At 41.1% G+C, this 23,796-nt stretch overlaps 1 protein-coding gene across 3 annotated transcripts in view; it reads left to right on the top strand.

Annotated features, from left to right (window-relative positions):
* baz2bb (bromodomain adjacent to zinc finger domain, 2Bb) overlaps positions 1–23,796 on the top strand; it is a 51,216-nt gene that overhangs the window by 25,913 nt on the left and 1,507 nt on the right. For 2 of the 3 annotated variants that reach the window (XM_030758497.1, XM_030758498.1), the window contains 34 exons: positions 4,799–4,981; positions 5,143–5,274; positions 5,573–5,739; positions 5,885–6,088; positions 6,421–7,089; positions 7,843–7,904; positions 8,021–8,430; positions 8,620–8,910; positions 9,379–9,439; positions 10,359–10,467; positions 10,603–10,704; positions 11,052–11,262; positions 12,588–12,680; positions 12,781–12,842; positions 13,130–13,195; positions 13,973–14,038; positions 14,269–14,313; positions 14,496–14,522; positions 15,240–15,305; positions 16,435–16,575; positions 17,116–17,370; positions 17,878–18,101; positions 18,523–18,597; positions 18,706–18,940; positions 19,038–19,100; positions 19,902–20,046; positions 20,155–20,813; positions 21,050–21,335; positions 21,500–21,655; positions 21,842–21,996; positions 22,186–22,391; positions 22,582–22,717; positions 23,095–23,241; positions 23,392–23,678. In XM_030758497.1, coding sequence (XP_030614357.1) covers positions 4,799–4,981; positions 5,143–5,274; positions 5,573–5,739; positions 5,885–6,088; positions 6,421–7,089; positions 7,843–7,904; positions 8,021–8,430; positions 8,620–8,910; positions 9,379–9,439; positions 10,359–10,467; positions 10,603–10,704; positions 11,052–11,262; positions 12,588–12,680; positions 12,781–12,842; positions 13,130–13,195; positions 13,973–14,038; positions 14,269–14,313; positions 14,496–14,522; positions 15,240–15,305; positions 16,435–16,575; positions 17,116–17,370; positions 17,878–18,101; positions 18,523–18,597; positions 18,706–18,940; positions 19,038–19,100; positions 19,902–20,046; positions 20,155–20,813; positions 21,050–21,335; positions 21,500–21,655; positions 21,842–21,996; positions 22,186–22,391; positions 22,582–22,717; positions 23,095–23,241; positions 23,392–23,678 — 6,196 coding nt within the window. Of the gene's footprint in view, positions 1–4,798; positions 4,982–5,142; positions 5,275–5,572; positions 5,740–5,884; positions 6,089–6,420; positions 7,090–7,842; positions 7,905–8,020; positions 8,431–8,619; positions 8,911–9,378; positions 9,440–10,358; positions 10,468–10,602; positions 10,705–11,051; positions 11,263–12,587; positions 12,681–12,780; positions 12,843–13,129; positions 13,196–13,972; positions 14,039–14,268; positions 14,314–14,495; positions 14,523–15,239; positions 15,306–16,434; positions 16,576–17,115; positions 17,371–17,877; positions 18,102–18,522; positions 18,598–18,705; positions 18,941–19,037; positions 19,101–19,901; positions 20,047–20,154; positions 20,814–21,049; positions 21,336–21,499; positions 21,656–21,841; positions 21,997–22,185; positions 22,392–22,544; positions 22,718–23,094; positions 23,242–23,391; positions 23,679–23,796 lie in introns of those variants that run through there. The other variant, XM_030758499.1, reaches the window with a different exon arrangement.

Below are 23,796 nucleotides of genomic sequence, written 5' to 3'. Positions count from 1 at the left end.
CACTAGTGTTTATTGATGGTGTGACTGCTTATAGAAGGAGCAGGATGGATTCTGAAGTGTACAGGGCTATACTCTGCTCAGATTCAGCCAATTCCTTCTAAACTGATTGATCATACTGCAAATGGACCCAGTGGACTATGAGCTAAAGTAAACTGCAAAGAGCAACCCAAGAGTTTCTCAAGGGATGGCCAAGTCAGTCACCCAATGTCGGTTCAGTAGAACATGCTTTTCAGTTACTAAAGACTGAAGCTGAGAGGCTCGAGATTAGCCGAAGATGGCTGAAGGCAGAGCATCTCAAGGGAGGAAAGGGGGTTTTAGGCAGTCATTGGTCTGCAAAGGATTTTCATCTAAGTAACAAAAACAATCCTTATGTTTAAACAATGTTTAAAATGATGCTAGTTTGTCTAATTATTTCTGAATTGGTGAGTTGGGACACTATGTATAAAAATTTCTTTAATTCCTAAACAGTCACTTTGCTTCAGTCTTGATCATTGGGCTTAAAAACCGCTGTGGTGGTGTACAGAGGCAACACAAAAATTGTCATTGTTCGTATACTTACAGGCCTAACTGTAAATGTTACACAAAGCATAATTAATGAATTTGTTTTGTGTACTTACATTTTGGACAATGTAAAATAAATAAATAAATAAATTAAGGATTTCAACAGCGCAATGCTGCAAGCAGAGCCCATAGTCTTCAATTCAGTAGCTGTGAATATGAATTTTAAATGTATCCATCATGCTGACTGACTTTTCAGACAGTCCACAAATTATAAATGCAAATTTATTTAAAGGAGCCATCCAACTAAATTCTGAGGAAGCACTGAATTCAAATTTCACAATGCAGTCAGGGATTTAAGGCACCTTCCTCCAATCTTAACACGTTACAGTTTTGATAGGAATGAAAAGGCTGTTGAATTAATGAATATCAACAGTTAAAAAGCTGTGTGTGTGTCCTCGTGGATTTCTTTTGACAACTTTTAGCTCCCGTTTATTTTGCGTGATTTGACACGTCTGTTGGCCTCACATTGTGCATGCAGCCACCAACATCTCTTGGTTTCTCTGAATACTAATTGTGGCCAAAGCTATTATGCATTAAGCAGCAGCGATGCATAAGCTGTCAGATACCCCGTGACCACAAAATAATGTGCAAATTTACATATCGTGGTTTGTAATTATTTTTTTCCTTCATGATAAGATGCCTGCAAAACCAGTTGGATTTTTTTGTTGGGTTTTTTTTTGTTGTTGTTGTTTGGGGGGGTTTTGTCATGCTATCACCATGCTATCACAAAGAAGAACAGACACTCATAAATAATTCATTTTTCTATCCTTACACTTAACGTGCATAGAAATTTCCCAGATAATTTATTTTGCACTGAGCAGTAAATGCTGAAATCACACTGGCACCTCTGTAGTCACATCATTGTTTAGAATATCAACTAAATTGAGTTATTTCAAAGATTTCTTATCTCCTTTGGGAAGTATATTATGACAAGCCCACCAATGACAACACTCCTTTGAACAGAGTTATAGTCAAGCATTCCTACCACTGTGTTTGTGAGCTTATATCCCAACTTGTTTTTTTTTGTTTTTGTTTTTTTTTTGGACAGCACTACCTATTATACATGACTTAAAAAAAATCAAAGGCACACTTTTTAATCAGAGTATAGCATCAGATCAGTTAAACTTCTGGGATATTGATCTGGTCAGGTAAGTAGCAGAGGGGGTTGTTAATCAGTTTCAGCTGCTTTATTGTTAATGAAATTAGCAGGTGCACTAAATGGGCAACAATGAGACAATCCCCCAAAACAGGAATGGTTTTAGGGGTGAAGGCCACTGACATTTTATCCCTCCTCATCTTTTCCAACTGTTTTTTTTTTTTTTTTAAACTAGTTTTGCATTTTTCCTAGAGTTGGTGTCATTACTGGTAGCATGAGGTGATATCTGGACCCTACAGACAGGGCCGTATTACCGACCGGGCGAGTGGGGCTGGCGCCCCGGGGCCCATGGATCCAGGGGGCCCAGGGGGGGGCCCAACAACAATCCAGATACCGATGTCGATGCTGATTGCGATAGAGCCCTCTATTCTAGGATCTTCTTTAGTTGTACTTCTTTAGTCTATAAGGGTTAACTGAAATGGGCTGGGGGGAGTGACAGCAGTCAGAGGGCCCTCGGCCACAGGACATAGGAACCAGAGGGCCCCTGGGCCATGTCGTACAGCAACCAGAGGGCCCCTAGGCCATGGAGGACGGCAATCAGAGGGCCCCTGGGCCACGGGGGACGGCAATCAGAGGGCCCCTGGGCCACGGGGGACGGCTATCAAAGGGCCCCTGAGCCAGGGGATATGGCAACCATAGGGCCCCTGTGCCACAGGAAACGGCAATCAAAGGGCCCCTGGGCTATGCGGTACGGCGACTAGAGCGCCTAGGGAGACAGCAATCAAAGGGCCCCTGGGCTACAGGATATGGCAACTTCGACTGTTCTTGACTCTGCCAATTACGAACTGTGAAGGGGAACGGTCATTCTCCAGAATGGCTCGAATAAAAAATGAGCTCAGGATGAAAATGACCCAAAATTGTCTGAACTCCCTCTCACTTCTTGCAATTGAATCACAGTTTGTGCAACAGCTGAACTTTGATGAGTTGGTAGATGATTTTGCACGAAGGAAGAGCAGAAAGAGACTTTTGTAGGGGAGTGTGTGTCGGGGGGGGTGGGTGGGTTGGTATGGGCTCGGAGCGGGAGGGGGGGGGGGCCCTTGCAATCTCCTTGCCCCGGGGCCCAGACCCACCTTAATCCGGGCCTGCCTACAGAGGTTGCACAAGTAGTCCAACTCCTCCAAGATGTCACATCAACACGTACCAGAAGGTTTGCCGTTTCTCCCAGTACAGGCTCAAGAGCATGGAGGAGATTCCAGGAGACAGTTACTGTAGGAGAGCTGGACAGGGCCGTAGAAGGTCCTTAACCCATCAGCAGGACCAGTATCTGCTCCTTTGTGCAAGGAGGAACAGGATGAGCACTGCCAGAGCTACAAAATGACCTCCAGCAGGCCGCTGTGTGAATGTCTCAGACCAAACAATCAGAAACAGACTTCATGAAGGCATTGGTACCCTGACTCCCATTAGGTATCAGGATGAAATCCTTGACCCATTGTGAGACCCTACGCTGGCGCAGTGAGTCCTGGGTTCCTCCTGGTGCACGACAATGCCCAGCCTCATCTGGTGAGAGTATGCAGGCAGTCCCTGGAGGATGAAGGAATTGATACCATTGACTGGCCCACACGCTCGCCTGACCTAAATGCAATAGAACACCTCTGGGACATTATGTTTCAGTCCGGTTACACCTCAGACTGTCCAGGAGCTCAGTCCTGCTGTGGTCCATATCTGGGAGTAGATGCCCCAAGACACCATCCGTCATCTGATTAGAAGCATGCATACAAACACATGGGGGCTGTACAAACTACTGAGTACCATTTTGAGTTGCTGCTAGGAAATTTTGGCAAAATGAACTAGCTGCTGAGTTATTTTTTCACTTTGATTTTCGGGGCGTCTTTGAATTCAGGCCTCTGTAGGTTGATAATTTTCATTTCCATCAAACAAAGTGGCATCCTTTCATTTCAAACACATTACCCAGTCCATATCAGTGTAGATATCCAGAATGATTTTTTTTTTTTCCAGTTGAGATCTGATGTGTTTTCAAAGTGTTCCTTTAATGTTTTGAGCAGTGTATTTAACAGTGTAAGAGCAAGTGTCTGATTCAATATTGATACTCTATCTGAGAAATCCTCCTCTTATTTAATTACTTTGTTGCTTCTCATTGAAATACAGCATATAAAGGCCATGGCTAACAACTAAAGAATAAACTTTGTAATAATATTCAAACATCCAGAAATTAAATGATGGCAAAACAGCACACAGACACTTTAAAAGCTCAGTCTTGATTAGTCTAAGTTCTGCAGATTACACTCTACTGAAGTGAAGAGTCTCAGACGATACACTGATACATAGTCAAACAGGAGAATACTTTGTGTTGAATCTCTTGGATGCTGATGTGGTCTTTAATGCTGGGACAAGAATTGAAAAACTTCTCAGTCACCAGAAATTCCAAATTACAGTCAGTCAGTTCACACTATACTACAAGGTGCTGTTCTTGGTCCTATCTTTTTTTTTTTGTTTGTTTTTGTCTACTCTACAACACATACAGAGCTTTAAAACAATGTCATCATGCAAATGACCTTCATTTATATCTCATGTTTATTATATAAGTCTAAATACAACTAAATACTGAGTGGCTAATTCTGATTTAGGAAAAGAAAAAAAAAAAGGAAGATCCTTATTCATGCTTCTGTCAGCCCCTAAAGTGCACAAAGCCTTAGTTAATTTTCTAAGGCTTTGCGATTTCTCACTTGTGACCACACACAGACTCTGGACCACCAGCTACAGTGTCTGATTTGATCCTGCTTTTTCCAGTTTAGGCCCATTGCAGCTCCATCCTTTTATTTTAACTCTCTATTCACTTGTTCTAGCAAATCAGTGGCTCCTTATAAAATTTAAAAGTTAAGGGATTTTTATTTATTCATTACCATACATCTGTGTGTATTAGATTTTCTTCATATTTCACTGTGAAACCCATTGTGATGTATGGAAAATCTTTATTTAACAATATGTTCACTATATTTTGGATTTACTGTTATCAGTTTGTGTATCAGCTTATAGGTATGTCAAGATTAGATGGCAAGATAGAGAGTGATCAATAGATTTAGTGATTCTAGCATTCTTAAAACTGTGTCCTTTGTTCTCCAGGTCAGCCTCTGCGAATAATGGGGGATGAATGTTCAAATATTTCTGGCAGTCCCAATGGTTTTAATTTAGCCAACTGTCCTGTTGGACTCTATACATCAAGTTCAGGCTGCTCTGAGTTTGGAGGCCTAGGCAGCCTGGGTCTGTCTGCCCTGGCTGCTCCCTCTCAGTTTGGTTCTTTTCCAGGTAAAGATTTTTTTTTTGTTTTGTTTTGTTTTTTTTGTTTGTTTTTTTTTCATAATGGATGTGAATCTAATGCATACTGTGAACTAAATAAAGTGCTCCTCCTCTAGTTTGCTGACAAAATATTGATACCTACCTGTACAATGTCTTGTTCCCACACTCAGATTGGTGTCGGCCATCTGAGACACAAACCAGCGGAGCGGCAGCCTTCTTTCCCCCTCTTCTAGGTCTCCGTCCCTTTATTTTATCAACCTTCAAGAGCCACGATCCTGTTGATTTACAGTTGCGCTCCTCAGGTAAAAGAGGACTGACATCCCCGTGCTGTTGGGGCTTCTTGAGAAGTAATTCCCCAGTCATGTTTTTGTGCCCTATGAGGCAGTAAAAAGGACATGTAAATTAAAAGTAATTAACAAGGAAAGCATATGAACACAATTTACCATATTGCTTTTACTATAAAACTTAAGTGAAATTGCTCTGTGATCATTATCCTCTTCTACTTTTTTTTTTTTTAAATTGTCTTCCTAATATGTTGATAGTAATGACTCATGTTACTTGTTCTCATAAGCATCCACTAAAAGAAATGTGCAATGCCAGTTTCTTTAGGTGTTAATGGAACAGTGAATGGTAGGAGTGCTTCCTCTCCTGCTGGGAACTCTCCTGCCATGAGCACTAGTTCATTTCTAGCAAAGGAGAAACCTCAAGCCAACAGCCATGAGCCGGGCCAGCTACATCAGAAGACCATTGAGAAAACAAAACAAAAGGTTAATATTTGGCCAGACACTTAAGAGCCATTGATAACAGTGCATTCCACTTGTTTTAGTGTTTTCTTCTATTGAAGGTTTTTGGCACCCTCCCTCCTCTTTAATCTAATCAAAAAAATGTTGACTTTTCATTATTACTGTTAAGAAACCCAACAAAAGACCGCTAGAGACATCCAGCTTGAGTGGCAGCCAATCAGGATCTCAATCAGAAAGCTCCAGCGATGGCGAGGAAAGCAGCAGTGATCCTGATGATATGGAAGAGGAAGATGATGACAATTATGATGATCAGAGCAGCGACAGTGAGGAGTCTGAGTCTGAAAAAGAGAGTCCAGTTAAGCGAAAAGTCAAAGTAAGTGTGTCTGTTGAACTGCTCCTGTTTATTTAACAGCGCGTTTAGGTAAACTCTGAAAATGAAAGCTATGAAAAGCTTCCTTCACTTACTTTCTTTTTAGTCTGAACACAAAGTAGAGACAAAAACCCATGATGAAATAACTTCACTTGTATTTGAAATTTTAAAAAATGCTCTGTTGATTAGATGGTAGTTGGTTTGTCAATAGCAGCCTCAGTGGTGGGTGTCAAATTGGGCTTTGTGCTAGCTGACAGAGCTGCCACCATGAGGCTCTCTCAGTAGGAGCTGAAATGTCATTCTGTCTTCTCTGTTTGCCTCATCCTCCTACTCAGCGGCTGACACACAAGACTCCTGAGAGAAAAAAGAAGAGACCTTGCACTGCTGATGGCAGCTCAGCTCAAGACGGACGTTGTAACGGTGTTCCTTTGACTTCCTCTTATCACCCCCAGTCTTATTCCAGTCCTGCTGGCCTGCTTCAGTCTGCAGCACTGTTCTTCCAGAGGCCCAGGACTTCAGAAGAGGAAGGCCAGCAGCACATCAGTGTCATACAGGCCACAGGAGTGGCAGTTAGCACCAGTACCTTACCACAGTCCCACAGAGAGGCTGGACCTCTGCCCTTCAGGTCCTCTCCCAGCCCCATCTCCTCCTCCAGCTCATCAAAGCATTTGCTCACTTTAACATCAGCAAAGCGCTTCCATCCTTCGTCCTCACAAAAGCGTGGCTCCATCTCCTCCTCTTCTACTAAACCTCTTGCCCTCTGCTCCCCTAAGAAGTCCTTCTCTCTGTGTTCCACACTAAAACCTCTTTGTTCACCCAAACCTCCTTTCCAGTCTTCTTTACCCAAACCACCAACACTGCTGGCATCAAAGAGAGGTTTACATAAGCCCAAATATTTGATGCCATCTAATAAACACGACCAGTCTGTCGATAACATGAAGGAGAGCAGTGGAAACCTCCCAGATAAAAGTGCATCACACTTATACACTTCTAAAGTGAAACAGGTGAGTTACAGTTTGCTCACACTCTGCTGCCCAAAGTACATAAAATACTTTTTTATATATATATATATATATATATATATATATATATATATATATATATATATATATATATATATATATATATATATATATATATAATATCATGTTTTTATTTGTTAGCACTCATCATGGTTTCTGTCATGAAGTGAATAAAAATGACAGAAAATAAATGCACATACGCCTTTATCGGGGCTTTTATCACACTTCGTGAGGCTCTGACCACTACATCACTAGAAGTGACAGTGTGTTTAGCTCTACGGGGAATACTTCACAAAACTGACAAGCAATTAGCTCTGTTATGCTTTGGGCTGTTTATTATCAAAAGAGAGAAACTGGCCTCTTTTGCAGGACACCGTTATTGTCACTATCCCGAGAAGGAGGGAAATGCAGCAATCTGTAACAAGAGGGTTTTAATTCAGATGATGGCTGTACATTAAATACGTGCTTTTGATTGCCAGATTTTGACAATGGCGACAAATAGAAGATGACAGCTAATGTCTCATGATGGCTGTAAGCCAAACAATTTGAAAATATTTTTCCATAGCCGCCTGGGTTTCTTCATTGTTGCTGACAGGCTTGAGCCATCTCTTCATTGTTACTGTCACTTATTACACCTTAAATTCCTTAATTTGCAGCCCACTGCAATGTAATATGAGTGACAGTTGGTGTAATTATTTCCCCCTTTTTTGTGTTCCTTTCTTTTTATTTATAAAGCCCTTCAATTCCACGGATTCTGTGAAGCAAGTTTTCTCTCAACGACCAAAGAGCCAAAGCTGGTAAAAACGACCAAAAAAATAAAAATAAAAAAAATCACAATTAAGCTTCCACTTCATTGTTGCTGACACCACCTAAATTATAGTCATATCAATGAGCTGTTTTCTCTCCACATCAGCAGTAACAACATGTTCCTGCACCTTTACCCTAACGGAGCGATCAACGGTGCAGTTCAGGATGCCCCTCTGGCTCTCATCACTAAGCCCCGCATCCAGAGCAGCAACCCCAACAGCAAGCCACTCTTAGCAGCTACCAGTCCTCCCTACCCAATGCCCATCAACTTGAGCACTGGCACCAAGGAAATGCTGGACAGCTCCGCTTCCACACTTAAGACTTCATCGGGACCCAGATCAAGGAAGACTACCAAGACCGTGCATTCGGGAAAGAGCCTTACTAGAACAAACACATCCTGTCCATCTGTAGACTTTGTCAGAGGCAGCGAGTCTGATATCCACAGCAGCAAAGACTCAGATGACTCTTTAGGAGATGATTACGATGAGGATGAAGATTCTGGGAGCAGTCTTTCAGGTTAGACTAACTAGATCTTTCTTTAATTAAATAAAGAATAAACTAAACAGATAATACTTTATTGCCGGTAGAAGAAATGAGGCTTCTTCTGGAAATTAGCTGTGCTCAGTATGGTTTGAGTGTGTGTGGACTGTTAATTAGGAAATAATTTATCTCTCTCTGTATATGGCAAACTGGAATCCTCCACAGAGTCAGAGAGCATCCTGGGGAGCAACTCGGATGCCTTTGAGGATGATGTTAAGGAGTCTGTTGAGACAGAAGCAGATAGCGATGCAGAAAGGAGTTCTCTGAAACTAGCTCAAGTGTCACTGTCTACTCAAAAGTCCTGCTCAAGCCTCTCAGCCACTTCCTCCCTGCTTAACCTGCAGATTACCAAACCTCCAAGTCTACCTAGTGGTTTGCTCAGCCCCACCACCAGCACTGGGGCATTGGGTAATCACAGCACGCCATCCTCATCCTTCACATTTGCATCACAGCCAGGTAATAAATAATAAATCTATAATCCAACTGAAATAATAATTTGATATGAAACTCCTCTGCGATTCAGGGTTCAGTAGAAGAGAGTTAAGGCATTTTAAAGTAAAATATTATTTATGACCTTGCCAACACACTTATAAACTGTTAGATTTTGAAGAAAAATATTATTAGTATATATTACTCAATACTTCAGCCTCTGAACTATTGTGGCAGCTGTGAGGCTTGCTTCTGGGCAAGCTCCAGTTCTGTTTTTGGCACATTCCTACAAAACAGTAAAATGTTGTCTGTGTGGTGTTACGTACTGATGGCCATATGTGGACTCCAGTTAAATACTGAAAACAGTTATCCACAACAGGTACCAAACATGTCTCCTTTTGCAGGATTTATATTTTTATGGATGGCAGAGTTGTGGATCTACTCAGGTCTCACTGGGGGCGAGAAAAGCGCTGAGTCATTTCTCCTGTTTTCTAGGATCAGGGAGGAGGAGGAGGGTTACGGATGAGAGGGTTCTGCGATTGCCTCTTGAGTTTGGGTGAGATATTGTGCCTGCACTTTGTCTTAAAAGAAGCAGATAAAGGTTTGATATTCTGACCATGCCCCATTTGTTCTCACTGTCACACTGGCTGTATTGTTGGTGTTTAGGCAGTAGGTGTTAAAGTAAAATGTCAGCTCACTGATGGCTGAAAAGTGACCTTTCCCACAGCATCAGCTGGAACTAACTTTTTCTTTGTGAAGCAGCCTAAAACACACAGTATGTTCACCAACAAAAAATGCAGTTATGTCTGAAGGTTTGACAAACAGTTGAGTTTTCTTAAGCTTAAATTAATATATTTTTATTCTCTCAACAAACTGTTCTGCTCTTCAGCATGTTATTTCTCTAATTCCCATCCAAAATTTTGGTGACTGTGTAAATTTACACGGGATAAATACTATAGATATTACCAAAAAAAAAAAGTTCATCAATGTCCAAGGAGGACCAGATCACAAAAACATCCCCGTCTTTCCACTGGGGACTCCTTGGGTACTAGATTATAGGGGGATGGAAATTAAATGAGGCCTGTTAGTTGGGCAGCAGTTGGGGTTTAATTGCATCCAGCCTCAATGCAGACATGCAACATTAGCAGCTCCCTGCCCACAAATTCTGCAGCCTTGAATGAGGACACCCTTTCATCTTGTAGGGATGTTTTTCATTACCAGGTTCGTAGGAAGCAGAGGCCACAAAACTATATTTCAGCCTGGTCTTGTTGTCTGGGATAATAGTCTACATGTGTTTTGTGTAAGCTATAGCTGCTCTCCAGTGGAGCTCAAGGGAACTGATGACCATGTCCATTTATTTACGCTCTGATTATAGTGGACAGCGAGGCCACAGACTACACAGTGAACACCCTTTTTATATTAACTGTGGTTGTACTTGTGCTGTTTTTTTTAGTTTGTTTGTTTTCCCCACTCAGGTGGCAGAGAGAGACGCGCATCAGGACTGTAGCAGGTCGTCTACAAGGAGAGGTGGCTTACTTTGCACCGTGTGGGAAAAAGCTGCGTCAGTATCCTGATGTAATGAAGGTAGCTTTATTTTATGAAAAGCAGACTCGTAGCCTTCAATGATTGCATGTACTAATTACAGTATTGAAGCATTATGTAATGTTTTGTGGTTCCTGCCTATCGTTTAATTAGTGTGCAATATTCTTTTGTGTGCAGTACTTAATCAGGAATGGAATAACTGAAATCTCGCGGGATAACTTCAGCTTTAGCACAAAAATTAAAGTTGGTGACTTCTATGAAGCCAGAGAAGGGCCAGAGGTAAAGGCTTCTACCTTATGTGTGTTCTGACAGTCATGATCTCACAGTAACAACAACAGTTGTCACATGTGCCATCATTGTGGTGCCTGTCAACACTGATTCTGCAGAATATATCACTTAATCAGAAAATAATATATATGGATGTCACATTTTTAAATTCATTGTCTTTGTAAGCTTACAGAAATTTACTAAAATCAGAATTTCTCTGTGCGTGTTTGGTTTTATAACACTGGTTACACAGCAAAATTGAATTGTTAGATCTATACTGTAATAGACCAAAGCTGAGAGAGCCACTTTTATCCTTCTATTTGTTTAAATCCATCTTCCATCTGTTTCAAATTGCCCAGGGTTTACAGTGGTTCTTGCTGGCTGAGGATGAGGTTGCTCCCAGTATCATAGCAATGGATGGGAGACGCTCCCGACGCGCAAAGTCTGAGCACCAGCCAGCAGGTGATAGCATGGGGGCGATACAGTGGAAGCCTTATCCTCTAAATGGTGGTGAAAATAACTTCCAAGATATCAGTGATGCCAAGTTACTTCGTAAGCTGGAAGCTCAAGGTCAGTTAACCTTTCCATGGCACCTGTTAAAGGTGGGCTTTTCATTGCTCATTATTTTTCTTTTATTTGGCTAATTGGCTACCAGGAGGCTCAGAAATCATTCTAAACCTTTTGAATTCTAATCGGTCATGTAAATTTGCATGTTACTAATAATAATTATTAACATTAAAAGTTTTTTTTTTTTTTTTTTTAAATTTTAAGTCTTTATTGAACACACTGCGTATCTCTCACAGCACAGGCTGGAAAAATTGAGTGAACTTTGACTTAATTAATTTATAAAACCTCCTTAAGGTGCAACAAACTCCATCACATGCATCCTGTAGCTTGCTGTAAGACTTCCAGAACAATGGGGATTAATTTTGGTCCTTTTCTTCCTACAATGGTGTTGAACTTGATCAGCATTTTCTGATTGATCGGTCTTGTTCCACTCATGTCGCAGCATCTCAGTTGGGTTGACATCAGGACTCTGACATGGCTTTCCAAAATATGAACATGGTTCTTTTTCACTCAGGCTTTGGTTGATTTACTCAAGTGCCTTGGGATCTTTCTTTTTCCAGTTGAGGTAGCAGAACAGCTTCCAAACTATGATGTTTTCTTCACCACGTTTCACATTTGGGAGTGTGCAGTGATATTTTTCCTCCAAACATAGTGATGTGCATTTTTTTTTTACAAAAAAACAACTTTGTCTCAGTTGTGTCTTTTGTGCACAGAACATTGTCACAGAAATATTGTGACACATCCAGTTAAGCTTTTGTGCTGCTTTGTTTTTATTGGTGTCCAATGGTTTCAGTTGTGGTTTTCTACTGATATTATCTGACGTTACCCTTGGATTCCTTTTTTACTTTTTACCCCTTTCCGGGATTGCGTGCTCTTCTCTTGGCGTGATCTTTGCAAGGCTCACAGAAGGATCGCGTCCTTGCATGCCACATGTATCCATAACATTAGGCCTCTTTATTCAGTTTCAAATTGGCGTAAGAAGGAATGTGAATGTGATTCGTTTGGATCAACCTAAAATTACGCCTTAAAAATCAGCCTAATTTTTTTAGAATCACATGTGGTAAGTAAAACATCTTACAAAGAGCAGCAATGCTGATTTCTCAATAAACCAGAGCATAATCATAGCATAATTAATTTATAAAACGTGCTGTTTGCAGTCAAGGCAGTGTTTACACTGTTCTGTTAGCTTGTCACAAAAAACAAACCCAGGCGCTTTCTATCTTTAGAGGGATTTGGCGAGTATGTTTGGGTCCGTTTTTCATTAATATTTTGACCACAGTACAGTGTGTGATTTCATACTTCATATTTTACGTTTCATCATGTTGCAGAAATCGCTCGACAGGCAGCTCAGATCAAAATGATGAGAAAACTAGAGAAACAGGCCCTGGCACAAGCCGCAAAGGAAGCAAAGAAACAACAAGGTAAACTGTTGCTGTCAAGTCAGAAGCATTTCTAACATTAGATGATGTACTGTGTGCAGACCTGATTTGCCTTTTTTTTTTCTTTTTTTCCCCTTTCCAGCAATAATGGCTGCTGAGGAGAGGAGGAAAAAGAGGGAGCAGATGAAGATTCTCAAACAGCAAGTAAGGATTTATGTTTAATTTTCCACGCAGAGCTTCAGCCACTCGGTTCTTTACGCGCTCCAGGGTGAAAGGTTTTAAGCACAGTTGAATAGCTTTGAAACCTTACAAGAAAGTTGCTGTTCTTCACAGCGCTGCACCTTTCTCATCTGCATAGTGCCACTGTACGTCTTCACCCCCCCCCCCCCCACACACACACACACACACACAACGTGCTCCCCCTCCACCACTCTATAACATGCATGACTTAATAGTTAATTCATTTGATCTCGCCCTCATCCTTTTACCAGGAGAAGATCAAGCGCATTCAGCAAATTCGTATGGAGAAAGAACTCCGTGCACAGCAAATTCTTGAGGTACGTCCTGAAAGTTATTGCAGAAACATTCTTAAACACTTCCTCTCTGCTGTTGATAGGATTTATATATATAAAAAAACAACCAAAGGCTATTCCTAAATTATGTGGCCCCACTTTTACTCAGTACATGTGACTAATGCTTAATTGGTTTTTTGCAAAAAGTGCCATTGAATATGAAAATCTCCTCAGACCATGCTGGAGCTTAATACAAAATACAGTATTTCATTAAGAAAGAGGTGGCCCAGAGTTTACCATGGCTAGGTGGAATACCTACTTTGCATTCCCTCACTAATAGAAGCTGTGAATATTTTAGCCTTCACAAATCAAATTTCAGTTGACACGCTTGGCAAGTGGCTCTTAACAGGATTTCATTGGGGCTATAATTACTGATAGAATTTTTTTTTTTGCTTAATTTATTCTCACTGCCTGCTGGTGTTTAATAATAACCACTGCCATTTTGTCTTTCAGTGTTAATGGGAGGAAATAATTATCTCATTGCTCAAGATTTCAGTCTGTTAGATTTGATATTATCAGTGAGCCACTGGATTTATGTAGACTGAAAAATGGCAACCTTGCAAACACCAAGCTTATATAGAACAAGGACAGCACTCAGTTTTAATTGATTTCACTGTATGATGTCTTAGTTAAAAAACTATATCTAAGCAATATAGTGTTAGTCAAAAGCAGTTCTCTGAGGTTTGCTTCAGTTTACATGCTTTTTGTGCTTGAATGGGTGCGTCAGTAGCTTCTGTTGCATGACCTGTTTTCCACTTGCAGGCAAAAAGAAAGAAAAAGGAAGCAGCGGCTAATGCCAGAATACTGGAAGCTGAGAAACGTAACAAGGTGAGATGAGATTAATGGGCCGCCTTTTTTGTTTTGATTTGATTTGAATTTCTGTCCCAGCTTGTGTAATGTTTTTTTGGTCAGTAGAAACAAATTCTTTGCCTCGATTAATCACTGTAGTTTAAAAAAGACTGGATCACCTTCTGTATTCCACATGCATGTACAAATGAACACATGAATATGTGTGTGTATGTTTTGGTGTCCCGATTGAATTAATGTTGTTTGTAAAGGAGAAAGAAATGCGGAGATTACAAGCCGTCATACTGAAGCACCAGGTATTTTTTACATTATCGTTAAAAACATTTGCATTCTTTGTGTGATTTGAATGTTTTGCAGATGGTCCCTAAAAATGTATTTCTATCTTTCAAATTATGTGGTGGAAATTTCTTGTATTGACTTCTTTTTTTTCTGTGTAATTTTTCTATATTTTTAATACCTTGACAACTCTTTCTACCAGGAGTTGGAGAGACATAGACTAGATATGGTACGAGTATGCTTCTGTGTATTTGACAACATATTGTGAATGTGTTGGGTGTTAAATGGTTGCCATCATAACAACGGATAACCTGTAGTTTTGGCTGTAGCCACACAACATCTCTCTGCATGGCTTTTCCAGTACAGTGCACTGCATATGTCTGCACTATTGATCTCTGAGAGCACATCCATTATTTGCCCAATATGATCACAAATGAATTATGCCAGAATGCAAAGCGCTCTAATAAATATCTCTTACACTGTTTATTCTGAACTAATGTTATGTCTGTGTTCATCGTGTGTGTGTGTGTGTGTGTGTGTGTGTGTGTATAGATATGCAACAATAGTAATATATAATCCCCATGATGTCTTGCTGCTTTAATATGATGTGGTTCATCAGTTTAGTGAAGATGCATTCATTATTTTGCTTGTTGCTGTAACACATAATATCTGCCGCTTGCAGTTAAACCTCTCAGCCTGCCTCTCGCCAACATGCTCAGATTAATTTTGTAATGGCTGTGTCTAACACTGAGCTTATGCTTTGTGAATGCATCACTGCCCTCATTTGCTTTTTTATCAATGTGTTCCATTTTGTTTAACTGTTGCACACAATGCATTGTACTGCCGTACAATGCCGTACACTTTGTGCATGTCATGCGGAATGACATCTGTGAACAAAATGTCTTTCTTTCAAAAAGAGATAAACTACTTGTCTTTGTTCTACCAGGAAAGGGAACGACGCAGGCAGCACATGATACTCATGAAGGCTATCGAGGCCCGCAAGAAGGCAGAGGTGAGTATCTCCTGATATATCTCAGCTTCTTTTCTCTTTCTCTGTTCCTTTCTTCAGCAACTGAAGTTTAGCAGTCTGCTGTGATGGGACATAGTACTATATGTACAGTCTGGTGACAAGTTAAAGGAAAAATCAACATAAGGTGTTGGGGGATCACGTACTGCCAGAATGGCACTGATTCTTAAAGTCTCTGTTCTTCTATAAGAGAAATCAAACATCCAAAGAAATCGTTTATTTGCCGTTTCTTATTATAGCTTCATATGGTAGTACAGAATCTGTCAAAAGTCGTCCCATTGTGTTGAGATCTGGTGAAGGCCATAGCATGTGATTGACATCGTGTTTATACTCATCAAATTATTCAGTGACCCCTTGTGAACAAGGGATGGGAGCATTATCATCCTGTAAGAGACCACTCCCAACAGGACAGACGTGTTTCATGGGATAAAGGTGATCAAGCCAAATGATGCAAATCATGCCAGCAAAATGCCCCCCCGACAGCATAAAAGAGCCACCAGATAACCTCACTTTCCTCCTTTCCCTTTATTTTATGGCTTGTCTGTGTACCATACTGAAATATTTCATTTATCAGATGAGTTTTAATTTGAAGAAAATTATCTTAAGGAGGACGAGTGTAAATGCTGTGTTGAAGCTAACCGCACATGAACATGGCCTGAGGAAATATGGCAAAAGCCAAAATTAAGAACTTAGATTTATTTAAGAAATGTGTTGAAAATAGTGTTGAGATCCCTCTGTTCATACACAACCCGAGATATGAGATATAGAGGTGTGACTGAATATAAGAGGTGAATAAAATTGTAAAGATGGATTTGTGTATTCTGTTATTGTTTGTATATTTGAACTAGTCATGTAAATGACCAGACATGAAACTAACATTATTATTTAATTCATTCATTAATACAGTGTGTAGTACAAGAAAGTACATTGTAGTCCTACAACAATGTTTGTGACATGTGAAACATTTTGATAATTTGACTGACCGCAGCTGTGTCATGAAATACAAAGTTTGTGCTTTATGTGTTGCTCCAGCCTCATTTAAAGCAATGCTGATCACTCTGTAAAGTAATTTAAATATAGGCATATTGTTAGTAAGCATTTAACTTTCCTTTAGGAGAAGGAACGTCTGAAAAAAGAAAAGAAGGATGAGAAACAGTTGAACAAGGAGAGGAAACTGGAGCTCAGAAGGCTGGAACTGGAAAAAGCAAAGGAATTGAAGAAGCCAAATGAGGACATGTGTTTAGCAGATCATAAGGTATTCACACACTGTGTGAATGTTGGCTGAGCTGTTGGCAGATGGAAATAAGAGTTCATGTGTGTCACCTCGAATAGTGTCCATCTGTGTGTGGAAAGATCAGATTTTCTACCAGTCCAGCGACTATTTTGACATAGTTATGAACCAATATAATAACTGCAGGATCTGTGTATATGCTTAAAGATTAGAACTGCTTTAGATAATTGATGGTTTAACTGTTTCACCATCTGTAACAAAACAGATGCTTAATATCATTGAAAGCATCTAGAAATCTTAAAAGGATCAAAACAGTGCCATCATGTGGCTGCTGATGTTATAACACTGACCAAGTATTAAAGGAACTCCTTCACTGGAACAAATTCTGGAATGTGCATCATATTTTATATTAAAAATTATAACAGATTCTAATGTTGTACAAAACTGCAACCCAGTAGCTAATGTATAGGGTTTTTTTGTTTGTTTGTTTGGGTGGGGTGGGGGGGTGCAGTAGGCCTATAGCATTATATCATATTTCAAAATTTTATTTACATTTCTTTGCAGCCACTTCCAGAGTTGTCCCGTATCCCTGGTCTGGTCTTAGCAGGAAACACCTTCTCTGATTGCCTGATGGTGTTGCAGTTTCTGCACAGCTTTGGAAAGGTCCTGGGACTGGACTTAAATTCAGACACACTCACTATAGGTGACCTTCAGGAAGGGTTACTGAACATTGGGAACAGCTTGGAAACTGTGCAGGACCTGCTGGTGACCATGCTCTCTGCAGCTGTGTGTGATCCTGGGGTACCTGCAGGTCACAAGGTGAGTGAGACATTGTGATTTGTAATTTCTGTTGTGTGGTTGAATTGAAAATGCTTACACACGTATACATACAGCACACTTGTTAACTTTAGGGCTCTAAGTGGTTAATTGTCATTTATTATTTTTATGTCCTAATTTAGTTTAAAACCACAATTTTAATTCATCCCCAAGATCATTTGTCATTGATGTGTTGCTGGATATAAACATTTCTTTGTGTGATTGTACTTAAATTTCCTCCTGAGAAGCTGTTGTGTGCATGCCAAGAGAGATGTACAAACAAGGACATTAAATAGCTCAACTAAGCATCGAGCATGTTTCTTAATAATCTTCACATCCCAGATGTGACACATCCTGTGGGACACTTAAGTACTTAGCATCAGGAAGCGATAATTGCTTGAAAGGACAGTTCTCTACCACACACCTACAGTATTGTGACTGTTTTGCTTAAGGCTACAGAACATAAAAAGGAAGTCTTATTTAAACTTGCTGATGTCTTTGTTTTTTAAGAGTAAAACCATCTTGGGGGACCACTTGACTAATGTGGAGATCAACCGGGACAATGTGTCTGAGATTCTTCAGATCTACATGGAGGGTCACTCTGAACAGACAGAGGTGGCCACCCTGGCTCTTAGCCTCAGAACTAAACCTTTTCAGGCCCACAGTCCATCACAGAAGGCCTCTATGCTAGCATTCCTGGTAAATGAGCTTTGCTGCAGTAAGGCTGTGATCAGGTGAGGACCCTGCCTCCAATCTGTAATTCATACTGTCACTGTTTTCACCCAATTTTAAAATTAAAGCTCTTAAATAGTAAACTTAATGACCACTGAGGTAAATACTTATTTTAAGGCTTTGTGTCTCATTATAAATGTGTGTTAAGTTCATCTCTGTGCCTGAGAGTGGAACATACTGGCTTGTTTTATTCATGGAGTCTTCAGTTTTAATGGAAACACTAAAGTATTATAAGGAATATGACAAATCATGGCCTGATTGACAGTTTCACGAGGTTGCATCAAACTACATGCCATCAATTTTTTATTAGTACTACACTTTGAAGCACATCTGGTGCACAGTGCAATGCATTGAAAATGCCTCATCCTCTTGCAGAAAGAGGCCACCGAAATGTCAGTTTCAACATTGTTTGATGTGTTTCAGTGAGATCGACAAAAACATAGATTACATGACCAATCTGAGGAAGGATAAGTGGGTTGTGGAGGGGAAGCTTCGCAAGTGAGTATATGTGATTTCAGCTGTTTCTTGTGTAAACACTTGTACATTTTGTAAATAGCACTTCTGACTTTCTTCCTCCTTTTTTTTTTTTTTTAATAATGTTGAAAGATTGAGGAGTATTCACGCCAAGAAGACAGGGAAGAAAGACAGCAGTTTGGCAGGAGAGAACAACCATACCTTTGTCCTCCCCAGTGTCCAAAACAAATCCAAGAGGAAAGAAGGCGACAGTGAAGAAGAGGATGATGAAGACGATGACAGTGATGACCAAAGGGATGAGGAGGAGGAGGAGGAAGAAGAAGCAGGTGGAAAGAAAGGAAAGAAAGCAGAGATATGTGAAGAGGAGGTCAGTGAAATCATGACACTATTAACTCGAGCCACTGGCTAAATCTGTGTTATGGTAATTGCCAGCGCCTGATTTTTTTTTTCCCTTTTTTTTGCAGGATGAGTGTGTACGCTCAGCCAGCATCGAAGAATTGGAGAAACAGATTGAGAAAACATACAAGGTAAATTGAACCTTATCAGGCAATCTTTTTTTTCCCTCATAATTTCCTCATAAATGTGAGGAGCCCAGGAGTGGTCAAAAATGAATAATGCATACATCAAGGCTGCATTTTTTTTGCTACATCTAAGTGCTTTTTATCTAACATTCGCACAAATATTTACGCTCGAATGAATGCATCGGGGTCCTTGGCCAAGGCATGCAGATGGGAATAGCCAAGGATTGAACCACCAACCTTCTGATTAGTAGATGACCTGCTCTACCTCCTGAACCACAGTCACCCCAGAAATGCTCCTGGGTACACACAGGATTCCATTTACTGATTAGTATTTTGATGGCCACATGATGCATTTTATTCCCATATTTTGGTTGATTTGTATGCAGGAAATAAAATGTCACATGAAGAACCGTTACAACAACTGCACTGCACCGCACCTACCACTTAACTTCAAACATTTTCAGAGAGTCAAACTTAACCATTCAATGACTCAGAAGCAAAATAAGCCAAACGCAAATGACGACATCCTTAATAAGGTAAGGAATGAGCTACAATCCAATTTTCATAAGTGAATCTTCATTTTGCAGTTGGAAAAATAACATTAGTCTCTGCTTGCAGCTGCTTTGTGATCACAAATGAGTCAAAACAATGAGTCCAGTTGGATCTCACACGTGCAATATCATTTTGTGTGCTTGGTGTAGTAAAACCTGGCCTTAAAGGGTTTTTTTTTTTCTCTCTCTGTTACCACTCCCAGGCTCCGTACGAATGGACTAATAAATATTAACTTCCTGAATTTTGTGTCTTTAGCAACAGAGTCAAATTAGACAGAAGCTGTTTGACTCTTCTCACTCACTGCGCTCTGTGATGATTGGCCAGGACCGATACAAGCGGCGCTACTGGGTCCTTCCACAGTGTGGTGGCATCTTTGTTGAAGGCATGGAGAGCGGTGAAGGTGCAGAACAAAACTGATGTCTCCTTTTAGTCCTTGTTCAGCATGTTTAGGATCGGGGAGGGGGGGGGGGCACTGTGCCATAGCTGACATTATTTTCATGTTATCTAGGCTATGAAGTGGAGGAGGAGAGGAGAAGACAACGGGCTACTGAGGTGATCAGCGTAAAAGAGGAGCAGTTGGAAGAGATAAAGCCAGTGGTCTCCAGCTCCACACAGAGCACAGACAGTGGTGGGACCATGCCAGAGAGGCGGCAAGACAAAGACAATCTCTTCCTCCAAAAACCTGGCTGCTTATCTAAGCTCAGCAAACTTTTTGAAGTAGCCAAAATGGCTCAAAATTCAGACATTAATGCACAAAACCATCATTTTGTTAAAGTTCCCACCGCTGCTTATCTGTCATATCCTGCCTCGCAGATAGTCCCTATTCAGCAGGGTCTGATGGATAAAACGGACACTGCAGTGTCATCTCTGCTCAGTGCTATTCGTCTGAAAAGCAGCCGCTGGGTGACCAATAGTCCTCAGTCCAGCTTTCATTATGACCAGCTGTCCAAGATACTGACTGAAAAAAGCAACCAGTGGTTTAGCCTCTTTCCTCGCTCTCCCTGCGACGAGTCGTCAGTGACCTCTGGTTCCAGTCCGCCAGTTTCCTCCTCTTCTCCACAACCCATCAGGACCAAATCCCCCTCTTTCCTCTCCACTAATTCCTCAGCTACAGATATCTGTGACAGTACTGCTGGGATCATTAACACGCAATTGCATATCCTTCAGGTTGGTGGATAACAATAATGCCATCTCCATCTCAGATACAAAGATCAATTCATATTTTTTTAGAGTACTGATAAATGTTGCAAGAATTAGTCCATAGTACATCCAGATTTTTTCCTTTGTTGGAATGTTACGAGAGCAGTTTCCTTACAGCTTATTGCTTCATACACTGTGCATGTGGTAGTGGAATAAAACTGTTATCTGATCATAATTCTAAGTGTATGCATTTTCCCTCTCAGCAAGTAAAGTCTGGCATTCATGAAGGCAGACTGACACAGCATGACATGTCTAGCTCAGTGGCAAGTCCCAGCTTACCCTTTTCTGGCACACCTCTACCCCCCATGGTGGATCTAGCTTCGCAGCATGCAGAGGGTCATGGAAACAAGGCCCCTATTCTGGAAAATAACTCTGTCAACAAGAGTGAGACCCCAGAGACCCCAAGTGACAAGTCCACTTGTGCCTCATATGCTGCCATGGAGGGGGCCAAAACCCAGGACTACCCTTATCCTCAGCCTATCCCAGAGGGTAAGAACAGCACACTGCCAGTATGCACAGATCAAATATGCTGGACTGAAGATATCTATTGCCCAGACCGCAACAGAATATGCTGTGGTGATTGTCAGTCAGACAGCTTCCCTATGTTGCTAAAATTACTAATACAGACACGGCTCCAATTTGTGTGTCGGCAGAAATGCTTCATGGCTGGTGGAGGGTGTCTGACATGGAGACCCTGCACAGTCTGATCAAGACCCTCCACGGTCGGGGCATCCGAGAGAAGGCCTTGCAGAAACAGATCCAAAAACATATGGAACATATGACCCAACTCTGTGAGAGCAGCAAAGATGGTGGGTTCGCACTTCCTCTGCTCTCTTTAAGTACAAATTCAGCAGACATGCAATGATTTAGTGAATTAAAAAAAGTGTCTTGTTATTTGACCTTTTAATGTGATGCGGGGCATCTGGCTATTTAATAAAAAAAAAAAAACATTCATTAGAAAATAGTTTAATGTTTTAATACATCTGTGGTGGCAGTTATTGGTGCGACGGGGCTGGAAAAGCAGGAGGTAAGCCAGGAGACAGTGGAGAGCTGGTGTATTGAGGAAAAGGCCATGAAGGTGGATATTAACCTGCTGCGACAGGTTGAAGCTCTGGAGAGGAAAGTCATCTCTGCCAGCCTGCAGGTCAAGGTAGTGTCAAGCCAGCTGCTTCAGCTGTTTACAGTATAAGCACTAGTGTTAATTCAAATTAGCTGCTTAGATAGATTGTTGACATTTCCTTTAATTTATACAGTACCTGTCAAAACTTTTGACTTGTGCCGTACTTGTGTTATAAAATATTCTGTTGTGATGACCATATTTCCCTGACGTCTCTGTCAGGGTTGGATGCACCCGGAGCCGCAGTCTGACAGTAAGGATCTGGTCTATCATGAGCACAAACCCTTCTCTTCCCTGGCTCAGGAAAACAAAAGAGAGAGAGACACCAGTCAGGAAGACATTCCTGGCTCGGTGGTGCGGCAGCCCAACAATCCCCTTGACATAGCGCTCACCAGGCTGGCAGAGCTTGAGAGGAACATTGAGCGAAGGTACCCTAAGAGATCTTAAAATGCCGCCATGCCTGTGTTTGCATTAGAAGTAGCAAATAACTATGCAAGATTCAGCACACTGGAAAGAAGAACACTCATCTTTTTTTCTTTTTTTTTTTTTGGGTACAACTGTCTTGTTCTCGTGTCTCTCAGTTTTACATGCTGTCTTACTTTCCGCGACCTTTTTAAGCAGTGAGGAGGAGGTGGCTCCTGGGATGAGACTGTGGCGTAAATCCCTCGGTCAAGTCCGCAGCTCAGCTCAGCTGTCACTCTGCATTCAGCAGCTGCAGAAATCCATTGCCTGGGAACGAGTCATCATGAAAGTGGTTGGTGTCTCTGTCTCTGTCTTCACCACAGATTTGTTTGCATCATTTGAACACACATAATAAGGGTCACCACGTTAAAGTTAAATACAAGTCTTATAGGCTGCATAGCTTCTCATTAACTTTCAGGAAAACTGTAATTTAAAAAATCACAAGCCCTACCAAGATAACACAGTGACAAACATGTTCAGTATCTCACCTTAAACGTTAAGCAACCAGTCTGTTTTAGCTTTAGTTAAAATGACCAAGTAGGGTAATTTATGGCATCATTTTCTTTGTTTCATGACTCATAAATTACCCCACACGGCCATTTGAAGATACACTTGTAACTGCATTTAAAGTAGATGCTCATTTGCCTGTACCGTTTTTGTTGTTTCCAGCACTGCCAGCTCTGTCAAAGAGGAGATAATGAAGAGCTGCTCTTACTCTGTGATGGCTGTGATACAGGCTGCCACACTTACTGCCATAAACCCAAGATCAATACAGTGCCTGATGGAGACTGGTTTTGTCCAGCTTGTGACTCAAAGGTACATCAGCGTCTCCTGAGGGATTGATAATAGAGCCGATATCTTTCCTTTTTTTTTTTTGCTATTTATTTTTCAGTTCTCTATCCATATCTATCTACCTGTGTGATATTTAATGTGGCTCCACAGTCTTCTGTGCATTCTTTCATTCAGGAAAGTGGTCAATACCCTCACAGCCGGAAGCAACAGAGCCGAACAGCTGGAGGAGGGAAGAAAAGCAGCGAGGGAAAACGAAGTATTAAGCCATCTGTGGGTGCAGAGCTCATCAGTGAGGAGGATGCCAGCAGCAACAGCGTGCCAAAGAAAGGTACCAAGGAGGTCAAAAAGAGGAAAGGAGACGACAGCCCACCCAGCTGCCAGGCAAAGTTTGACAGCCCCATCTACTGTGCAAAAAAAGCCAAAACGCACAAAGATGAGAAAAATGGGCTGGCAATATGCCGGTACGCATGTGCACATACTCACAACATGAATAGGTCCTAGTATCTTTTTATTATAGTGCATGTCATTGTGTAAAATTATTATCTCCTGTGGCACTGTTCACACCAATCTATCACAAAA

The sequence above is a fragment of the Archocentrus centrarchus genome, chromosome 21 (genome assembly GCF_007364275.1).
Source record: "Archocentrus centrarchus isolate MPI-CPG fArcCen1 chromosome 21, fArcCen1, whole genome shotgun sequence".
In the NCBI taxonomy this organism is placed as follows: domain Eukaryota; kingdom Metazoa; phylum Chordata; class Actinopteri; order Cichliformes; family Cichlidae; genus Archocentrus; species Archocentrus centrarchus.
The sequence above is the reverse complement of the archived record's forward strand: the minus strand, read 5'-3'. Positions and strand labels throughout refer to the sequence as shown.